Source organism: Populus euphratica, unplaced genomic scaffold, assembly GCF_000495115.2.
Source record: "Populus euphratica unplaced genomic scaffold, PopEup_1.0 scaffold110.1, whole genome shotgun sequence".
Taxonomy (NCBI): domain Eukaryota; kingdom Viridiplantae; phylum Streptophyta; class Magnoliopsida; order Malpighiales; family Salicaceae; genus Populus; species Populus euphratica.
In genome coordinates this window covers 799,593-810,989 of record NW_011499904.1, presented here as the reverse complement: position 1 = coordinate 810,989, position 11,397 = coordinate 799,593, and the positions used below count along the sequence as shown (strand labels likewise).

The 11,397-nt window shown below is 30.9% G+C and overlaps 1 protein-coding gene across 1 annotated transcript; it reads left to right on the top strand.

The window, feature by feature from the left end:
• Window positions 1–4,053: 4,053 nt before the first annotated feature.
• LOC105133248 (gibberellin 2-beta-dioxygenase) lies at window positions 4,054–6,441 on the top strand. The gene is made up of 3 exons (XM_011037156.1): window positions 4,054–4,715; window positions 4,957–5,320; window positions 5,771–6,441. The coding sequence occupies exons 1-3, from the start codon at window positions 4,318–4,320 to the stop codon at window positions 6,050–6,052; spliced, it is 1,044 nt and encodes a 347-aa protein (XP_011035458.1). The 5' UTR covers window positions 4,054–4,317; the 3' UTR covers window positions 6,053–6,441.
• Window positions 6,442–11,397: the final 4,956 nt, after the last annotated feature.

The following is an 11,397-nucleotide window of genomic DNA, read 5'->3' as shown; positions in this document are numbered from 1 at the left end:
GTCAATGATGGAGCGAAAGCAACTGAAAAAAAATGCCAAATAAAAAAAAAAGGACTGTAAAACTATACAAATTTGAGTTAACCATTATCAGTTTGAAAGTTAATAGTAGTCTACCATCTGAAAATTAAGTGCTTGTATCCTTTCCTCATTTAAGTGTCTTTTCCCTGTAAAAAAATAGTTGCCTTTTTGAAGTTCGACTGTTGTTCTGGTTACATTTTCTCTATTAAAAAAAAAATGAATACAATATAGTGAAGATAAAGAAAAAAGGATCAATTCTCTAGACTCTTGGAGTATATTTGTTTATACGATTTAATATGTTATTCAAATTATTTTTCATTTAAAAAATATTAAACTAATAATTTTTTAGAAGTTTTTCAATAATTTCATATATTTATATTAAAAATAAAAAAAATATTATTTTAATATATTTCAATTAAAAAATACTTTTACAAAATCACCTAACATCAAATTACAAAATACACACTTAGTCCATTGCATATTGCGTACAGTAGGATAATAAAATTCATTAATTATTTAAAATTCCGTTAACAACACTTGGCATGGACGAAAGATGAGGAAAGAAATTCTCAGGTGTATAATTTTAATTCAAAGATAACCAATGGCCTCAAACTAACAAAATTGATTAAAGAGTCCACTTTAGCTGACTAAAGACTAAATAAAAAAACCAAAAATAATATTAAAATTAAAATTAATAAAAAAGGTAGAAAATACGAAAATAGGTCAATGAGAAAGCTATAATCCTATAACCAAAGAAATCTGGACATGATATGCAAGTTGAATTACTAGAATGGCTTGAAGTGGGATAATTGGAGTGGATTTTGATCTAGAAAATGGTTTTTGATAGTTTTGCGTTTATGACACTTGGAGTATTCTCTGATGGTTTCATTAATATTAGGTTACTTAAATTTGAATTGACAATACAAATAAATAAAATTCTTGATGTTATTTATTATCAACTTAAAAGTCAACTTCAAATTTGAATTTATATCTTTTTATTACATGAAAAAATAAATTTATCTTATATGATCTTAAATTTTAGAATGTGACCTTTTCAAATTACCCAACCATGCATATATTGAAGTTATATGCATCAAGTTTTGGTTGTTTTAGTTTTTACACTTTTTATTTGCTTGTTTATATTCCTAACAAGTAAAAAATATGTATTAGTTATTATTTTTTAGATTTCTATCAAAATCATTTATTTTGTTCTCAATGTTTTAATTTTTTTTCCTACTTGATGAGTTGTTCCAAGTATATAATAATCATTATACCATGTATTGAGAATCTTTGGTGAAATTTTGAATTGTGAAGTGTTAGTTATGAATTGTCAAGATTTTTATCAAAATCATATATTTTATCCTTAATTCTGTCATTTTAGATCCTTAGATTTTGAGAGTTCTTCCAAGAACTCCAAATATATAATGATCATTAAACCATCTATTGAGAATCTTTGGTGAAAATTTGAATTGAGAAATATTTGACTTGTGTTTTTGATATCATATTTAGTTTTGTATCTCTTTCTAGGTAATAAAATTTATTCCTTAACTTTGTTTCTCTAAAATGATGAGTAAATTTGTATTCTTAGAATGATGAGTTATTTATATTTGTATCTCTTTAATTTTGTACCTTGTAATGGTGAGTATAAATTATTATTTATGTGAGTGAATTGTTTCTACTTTATATTTTTACTATCCTTGATATCAATTAAAACTAGAACTTAGGATTCATAATTATAGTTGTTCATGGATGTCGTGTGTAAGAATTTGAGAAGGACATCTATATTTTTGAAGTGGATGAAATAATAAGGCAAATCCAAGAGATTTATGAGTATCTTGAATAATATAAGAATCGAGATGATAATAATGATGAAAATGACTCTAAAAGTGGTTCTTCTAGTAACAATGATGAGGATGTTAATCCATTACAGATCAAACAATAATGCTAGTGATGGTTCTTCTTCTCTATATCAAAGAAAAAAGAATAAAAGGCCTTATAAAGATTCTAATATAAAAGATGATATTCTTGAATTCAATAAAAAAATACAACATAACAAGTTCATTGATTAGCTCCAAACTATTACAAGGGCTTTTGATTTCAAAAAGGTATCCATACAAAAGAAAAGTGAAGTCTATTAATCTTAAACTTAGAAAACATTCTTCTTTATATTGGAAAAATCTTAAGTAGCAAAGGGCTAATGAGAGCAACAATGTGATCAAGTCCTAGAAGAAGATGAAAAAGGAGTTTAAAAAAATTTTCTTTCCTAAACACTATCTATAAAAAACCTTTTTTATCTTTTTAAAATCTAAAACATTTTGGATCAGCCGCAAAAGAGTATAATATGGAATTTGAGTTGTTCATGCTAAAGTATGATATTTTTTCAATTTAGTCTCATTTTTTTTTATTATTTTTTTGACCTTTTGTTAAATTGATTTTTATTTTTAATTTCATCTTTCAAATCAAAGATCAATTATATTTTTTATTTTAATTTTTAACCTCATTCTTTTAATTGTTATTCTTTGTTTTGAATCCTTTTGTATAATTGAAATTCTTTTTTCAATTAATAATTCAATATTTAATTGAATGAAAATTAGATTTCATGGTTATTTCAAATATGGTGCTTCCGATTTAATAATTTGAATCACAAGTTTAAAAAATAATGCAGGTTAGCATTATTTTTTTAATAAAAAAATAGGCTTTGTGATTTTTATTATTTGATTTTTATTGGCTTATGCTGATCTCATGACATGAATCTTAGATTTGACATGATAACCCATGTTGGTTTATCCTTGATTATCAAAATTACAAGTTTGTTATACTAATTTGAATTGAATCAGACCAATTATTTTAAATGTTTTTTGTCTAATTTAGTTATTTTGTATTTAATGATCTAGACAGGAGTTATGAGATTATGATAAATTCATAAAAAATAAATTAAATAAATTATAAAACCTCACTTCTAACCTATCTAATATTAAAAGTTTTTTTTAGAGAAAAAAATAAAATTCTTAAGATTGGTATATAAACCAATAAAAAAGGTGAAAAAAAAAACTCTATTATGTTAATTTGTTAGCACAATTATTGGTTTTACTAGGATCCTTAATTATTGTTTTTTTCTTATAATTGTGGTTGGCAATACATTCCACAATAGTGATTATATCACCGAAAGATTTACTTTACATCTTGTAAAATATTTAATAACCCTAGAATTACATACACCCTTGTGTTAGGATACACTTTTTTGGCGTGTAAAGTGTGGAAATTTTAATGTAGAAAACAAGTTGGTTATTGTCTCAATCAGTTTGCCCCTTTGCAATAACAAGAATTAATGTGGGGTTGATGCCCGTCGTGCAACTGAAAAGGAAAGCAAGTTTTTTTGACGGCTATATAGTCTAGAGGTTCCGGCGTCCCCCCCACCCTCCCCAATCAGCTTCCTTGTAAACAAATTACATCACAGACTTCAGCTCAATTGAAAACGATATTAAGGGCTCCAATTTATTTGACCATTTAGTTCATTTTCTTGGGAAATGCATAATAATTACCCGTCTAATTATCCCCGACAAATGCCATGCCTCCATATGTATTCATGCTATACCTAGAAGGACGGACTAAATGTCTCCTCATTTTTCTGTTGTAAAAGGATTTGAAATTTTTTAATTTTTTTATTTGATAGCAAAAATGATTTTTTTTAAAATAAAAAAATATTATTTTAATTTTAAAAGCAATTATTATTATATTTTTAAACATCCCATAAAAAAAATTAATTGAATAGACGATCCATTAACGATATAATCATTTTATTTATCATGCAAGAATTTCTAAATCGTCAATATTTGGCCACTAGCTAGTAAAATAAATTCTTTGCTTGTAACGCTAATTACACGATGAAAAGAATTTCAGCTTTTCTATTTTATGCTCGAAACTGTGGGGACTCTGCTCGGATTAACATGATCAACCCTCTGTTTTTTTTTTTTTTTATATACTTTCATTCCCAGCTCTAAAATAGAAAAAAAAAATGTAAGCATTTTCTTTCCCTCGATAGCATAAATGCCAAGCAGACACTCAATGCCAGATGGCTGCTCATTATAGATAGTAACACTTCTGTCCCTCCTTCCCCCCCATCTCACACGCACCCCCCCTCTCTCTCTCTGTCATGCATTAGCTTCCTCACCCATTCGCCCATTTATAGCCATCAGTCCCACCAGCCTCTCTAGTATCTCACCAAGCCAAATTCTTCTCTTCCTTCAGCAGTCTCTTATCTTGCTTGTCTTTTTAGTGTGTAGAAACTAATAACAAGCCATGGTAGTACTTTCCCAACTAGCTCTAGAACCTTTCTCAGTTATCAAAACATGCAAGCCTATAGGCTTGTTTTCCGAGATACCCGTTATAGACTTGACAGACCCTCATGCCAAGACTCTCATAATCAAGGCCTGTGAAGAGTTTGGATTCTTCAAGCTGGTAAATCATGGAGTTCCAATGGAAGTCATGACCCAATTGGAAGCTCTCGCTACCAACTTCTTTCACCTCCCCCAGCCTGAGAAAGACAAGGCTGGACCTCCTGACCCTTTTGGCTACGGAAACAAGAAAATTGGCCCTAATGGTGATGTTGGTTGGGTTGAATATCTCCTCCTTAACACCAACCCTCAAATCTCCTCCCAAAAAACGTTCATTTTTCGGGAAAACCCACAGATTTTCCGGTAAATATATTATACAAGACAGCACCACCCTGTTGCTTAATTTTCGTGCTTTCTTTTCGTGCCTCCTGTTAAACAGGATAAGCTTTTAAAGTACTGCATAAAATCCTGAATTATGCTGTTTGATAAGATTTTATTATATTTAGCATGATAAACAAATTAAGGTACTATATATTCTTGTTGCTGCTAGCTAGTAAATATTGAAGTTTTATATTTTCATTTTTTATTTGTGGGAATGGTGTAGCTCTGTTGTTGAAGATTACATAAAGGCAGTGAAGAGAATGGCTTTTGAAGTATTGGAATTGATGGCTGATGGGCTGGAGATTGAGTCAAGGAATGTGTTCAGTAGGCTGTTGAGGGATGATAAGAGTGATTCATGTTTCAGGCTAAACCACTACCCGCCATGCTCAGAGCTGCAAGCATTGAGTGGTGGAAATTTGATTGGCGGAAATTTGGTTGGCTTTGGCGAGCACACAGACCCACAGATAATATCTGTTCTAAGATCTAACAACACAAGTGGCTTGCAAATTTGTCTGAAAGAGGGAACTTGGGTTTCAGTCCCCCCTGATCAGACCTCTTTTTTCATCAATGTTGGTGATGCCTTGCAGGTCTGTTTACTTTGTGTTTTATTCTTCTCGTAACTATGTTTTTTTACTTGTAATTATCACCGTGTCTGTGCTTTGTATTGATGGGATCTCCCTGGACACACACCCTCTCTCTCTCTCTCTCTCTCTCCACGTCCAAATATGGCCATTTGGTTTTCCTTTTCTTTTCTTTTTTTCCTCCTTAAATCGAATCTGGCAAATTACCGAGTAAGTTCAAAATATGCCTTTAAAACTCAATGCTATTCTCGTGGTCCCACCTAACTTCCTAGCTTCTTCTTTTTTTAAGAAAAAAAAAACAAGAAGAAGAAGAAGAAAGAATTCAGCTGTGCCTGTGGACACAACACTCACGTATTTTTCTGTCCTTAAAACGTCATGCCATTTATACTTTCAAGCATATGTTCACTTCAAAAGTTCTTAATTTCTTTGTTGACTAGTTTTTGGGCTTGGACGCAGGTGATGACAAATGGAAGGTTTAGGAGTGTCAAGCACAGGGTTTTGGCTGATCCCCTGAAACCAAGGATTTCCATGATTTTCTTCGGGGGTCCACCTTTAAGTGAAAAGATAGCACCTTTGCCCTCCTTAATGGCAGAAGGAGAAGGAAGCTTATACAAGGAGTTCACATGGTTAGAATACAAAAGGTCCGCATACAAGTCAAGGCTAGCTGATTACAGACTTGGGCTCTTTGAGAAAACTGCAGGCAATGATGTGGTCACTTCGTATTTTAGAAAAAATTAGGGTTTCGCGAAAACTCAAAATTAATAGGTGTGAAAACTATACCCAACTAGTCACAGATGGAAAGCAAAGAGACTCTTCGTTTACTCTTCCTTCATGACTTCTTACCCCTCCTTTTACTTTCTCGTTTAAATGTATCGACGATCACTCTTCTATCATTAATGCATTTTATCATCGTGTCATGATGTATAAAGTTATGCCAACTTTTCTCAGATTCCACTTCAGAACATTTCTTTTTATCCAAAACTATAAGATTTTACCACCTGGGGGCTTCCCCACTTTTCTGGTCAGATTGCCCATTGTTATTACTTTCCGCCATTATCTTAAAAAATATCCCCATCACATCAAACCATGAATAAGAAGAGTTTTGGGAACATTGGTGTTTGACACAGTGATGGTAATCATGCTGATGCAAAGCCACCATGGGCCACCTTGACTGAGAAGCATGGCTACAATTACTAGGCTATAAAACTTACGGTTCCCATTTATATAATTCATTGCCTGTCGTTCTCATTGTGAGAAGAAAAAATAAAGCTAGCCAGCATATCATCTATTCTGACAGTTACTTGGAGGGTTCTTAGCTTTAATCCCTACCATTGCCTCTAGAGAAACAAAATGTAAGAACAATCTTACTGTAGACATAAATGCTCCCAATGCAAGCACGTGATTTCACTCCCAAAAACAATAATAAAGTGCAAGCAAATGCTAGGACAATAATTTTCGAAATGGCACCATTATTTCTAATTCTGGCACTTCTGGCCAGGAGTATCATTGAAGTAAATCTATATCAAGCTCATGGTTTTCAGGGAAGCCCCCACACAAGTAAGAGGGTGCTTATTAAATTCTGAAAGGGAAAGGTCTTAAAAGAGTCAAGACGCCCTTCCAAATTGTTTGTATTGACCATCCGAGTGCGCAATTCGCTATGTATCTCAGTCTCAAACCTTTTTCTGACTCGACATTTCGTCACCATTAGTTCACCATCAGGAGATGGCACTTTATCTCTCATTCATATACTGCTCAAAATCATCAAATCATACATACATACATACATACAAACCTGCCTACTTACTTACATACATGAAAGGACATTATGAAAGGAGCTTTCCAGTGCTGCATGCAAGACCTCTTCTGTTATTCGGTCTCCTAACAGCAAATATCAACACAGATAATGAAGCACTTCGCTTTTGAAGTAAACAGAGGTCCATTTATGAGGTCCCCGCACAAAATTTAATGTCACGTTGCATCTTATATGGTCACACAAGAATGCATTTCTAGAAGTGACAACGTTAATATTCAGTGAAATACATTCAAACTTTCAATCAAGCACTTTGATGTGGATGAATATGAGGAACTGCTTCCAGTAAATAACAGAACATCCATATCAACATTTTTTACAGCATCTCTTGCCTGCAAATATTCAGTGGTCATCGCCACAATGTCATCCCGTGAATAAGACATCTCTCTTGTTCTCCTCTTAAAAGATAATGGATTCTGCAACCCAATAGATGAGGAATGTCATACTAAACCACTGTCAAAACAAACACAACACTATAACACAATATTTCATTTAAATCATAAATTAAATAATCACACTAGATCATACACCTATAAATAATATTGAAGCGGTATGCATGATCCATCAACTTTTGCATATGTACTCGTAGCTAGTGGCAGAATTAGAGGGGGGCAAGCAGGGGCCCGGCCCCTGCAAACATTTGATTTTTTCATGAGAAGAAGGAATGAGTTTTGTTTTGAATAGGTGGCCCCTCCTTATAGTAAATATATTAGTGACAGTGTAGCTATGCTTTGTTTTAACCTTTACATGAAAAAAAAATATAAAGTGCCGTAACTTTTTTAAACCTTAATATAAAATAAAAAATAGATATAAGAATATAAAGCTACAGGTGAAAAAGTTAAACCAGATGGTAAACTTATATTTTTTATCAAACAAAATAAGATAATTAATTATTAATAATTTAAATTTAAAATTTATTTTTATTTTATTTTAGGATGTTTGTTAAGAATTTGATGATGTTTTTTATATAATTATGTTATTTTTGCTTCTTCTTTTTTATATATGTTGGTTTTACCAAAAAAATTTGAATTCTTATTATAGTGATGTTTTTTTTCTAATTAATTTGATATATTTTATGGGTTTATTTCGATTATACTTGAATATTTTTTTTATGTTTTGTTTTTAGTAGAGCCACCAAAATTATCAATTTTTTTCTTACAATATATGTTTTGATTTTAGGTTAAACCATGAACAAAATAAGAAGAATTGATGTTTTTAAGGAAAAAAAAAGAAAATATTGATAACTCACAACCTAGTAAACCAACTCCAATATATAATGTTGAAGTTATAGTTGAGCAACCCCAATATGTTTCAGTTTACGAAGAACCTGCATTGACTAGTGAACCACCTCCTACTAGAATCAATATTGCTCATTTAATTAGAGATCCAAGCAATCGTCCTTAAATTTGGGAATACCCGATTAATTAACAGAATGAAATTTGAAGGACATACATTAATTTGGGGTCATATCAACTTTTGATGTCTGAATATCCACTGACTGGTGAAAAACATCCTCATCATTTTCAATCTTATTGATTCAAAAGTTATCCATGGCTTGAATATTCAGATAAAATATTGTATTTTGTTTTCCTTGCTATCTATTTTCAAGTAAGCCATTTGGGAAGCTAGGATTAGACATATTTACTGTTAAAGGATTCAATTGTTGGAAAAAAGTTAATGATGGAGAGTGGTATGTTTCTTTTACTCATATAGGAAAAGGTCCAAGTTCAGCTCATAGGTTTGCTACCAGGTGCTTGGAGAATTTGAAAAATCAGTCATGTCATATTAAGAAGGTAATTAAAAGACAAACTAATCAAGTAATTCTAAATAATTGATTGCGTATTAAAGCTTCAATAGATATTGTTTGTTAGCTCACATTTCAAGCATGTGCTTTTAGAGGGCATGATGAATGTCCAGAACCAAAAAACCGAGGTAATTTTCTTGAAATGATGAAACTTTTAGCATCTTACAGTGAGCAAGTAGGAGCTCTTGTTTTAGGTAATGCTCCATAAAATGCTAAATACACCTCATAGCAAGTTCATAAAGAAATTTTATATATCTTTGCTAGAAATGTTCAATTTTAAATTCATCATGAGATTGGTGATGCAAGATTTTATTTAATTATTGATGAAGCTCGAGATGAATCCAGAAGAGAGCAAATGACCCTTATTATTAGGTTTGTTGATAAAAGTGGATTTATATAAGAACGATTTTTGAATATAGTTCATGTCAAAGATACAACTACTTCAACTCTTAAAGAAGAGATTGCCTTTGTTTTATCTCATCACAATCTTGATGTTCAAAATATTAGGGGTCAAGGGTATGATGGCGCTAGTAATATGCATGGAGAGTGGAATAGTTTGCAAGCTTTATTCATTAATGATTGCCCTTTATGCATATTATGTACATTGCTTAGCTTATCAGTTATAATTGGCTCTTATTGCTGCAACTAGAGAAATATCTGATGTTCACACTTTCTTTCAAAATTTGATCTTTATTATTAACATTGTTAGTGCTTCTTGCAAGTTTAATGATGAGTTACGAGCTTTTCAAGCAGCTACAATTGAGCATCTAGTTGATATTGGTGAGATTGAAATGAGTAAAGGAGTTAATCAAGTAGGTGATTTGCAATAACCTGGAAATAGTAGATGAAGTTTGCATTTCAAATCAATTTTTAGTTTGATAAAAATATATAGGGCAACTTGTTTGGTTCTTGAAAACATTGCTTTAGATGGATCTACTTATTCTCAACGTAGTGATGCAGCCTTTTCATTTAAGTTGCTAATGTCATTTGATTTTGCATTCTTCTTACATATAATAAAGAATGTTATGGGAATTATTGATGTGCTTTGTCAAGTATTGCAACAAAAATCTCAAGACATTTTAAATGCTATGCATTTGGTGACTAGCATAAAGACTTTAATTTAGAAGTTAAAAGATGATGGTTGGAAAACTCTTTTAGAAGAAATGACATCATTTTGTAAGCATCAAGACATTGAAGTTCCTGATATGGATGCTTCTTTTTCTAGTGCGGGATGATCTCGTCGTAAAACAAAATCAGTAACAGTTGAGCATTACTATCGAGTTAATATATTTACAGCTATCATTGATCAACAATTGCAAGACCTAAATAACAGATTCAATGAGCAGGCAATCGAGCTTCTTAAATTGAACACAGCTTTAGATCCTAGAAATAACTATGTATTATTTAATGTTGAAGATATATGCTTACTTGTTGACAATTTCTATCCTAAAGATTTTTCTAACCAAGAAAAAATTCATTTGAGATTTTAGTTGCAACATTATGAGCTTGATGTACCCAATTATCCAAAGTTAAAGAATGTGTCATCGATTGTAGATTTATGTCAAGGAATGGTTGAAACAAAAAAAATCAACAATTTATCCACTCATTGACAAGTTGATTCGGCTTATCTTGACTCTTCCTGTTTCGACAGCAACTACTAAACGAGCTTTTTCAGAAATGAAGATTATTAAAACAAGACTTCGTAATCGGATGGAGGATGATTTTTTGCAAATTATTTGATTATCTATATAGAAAAAGAAATTGCTGAGAGATTCCTAATTGATATGATAATCGATGATTTTTATTTTATAAAAGAACAACAAGCACAATTAAAATAAATATGTAAAAATTACTATTTATTATTTTATTTCAAAGTTTATTAAACATAAATAATGCTTCGTTTTAGTTAATGTTTCTTATATACTTTGTATGTTTGTATTTAATAGGTACAAAGATTATTATATATTTTGTAATATGTTCTTTAAATAAAACTAAATCAAGTAGTTTTTATTTTATTTTTACAACTTATATATAATAAATTAAAAATATATATTATATTTTTTAACCCCCCAACAAATAATCCTAGCTCCGCCCCTACTCGTAGCTATGATATATCATGTTCATCGAAAAACTATCTCAACTCAGAACCTTAAATTATTGAGTAAGAACCTAATAAAGTGTTATGTTAACTCACTAAGAGTTCATTTTAAATGAAAACCCTTTATATTTAGAATTTGTATAGACCAACAAACACCTTATACTGGAAATTTTAACTAAAATAATATTTGTGATTAGTAGTATTTGAACTTGTTATCGTTAGATCATTAAAATCTTTATTACCATATCAAATAACTATCTTAATATAAAAGTTTAAGTTGTTGGATGAGGACTTAACTGGCACAAGGGTGTTAGTATGTACATCAATGAATTTGACATATAACCGTCAAATAAGCCATTTATTATTTTCTG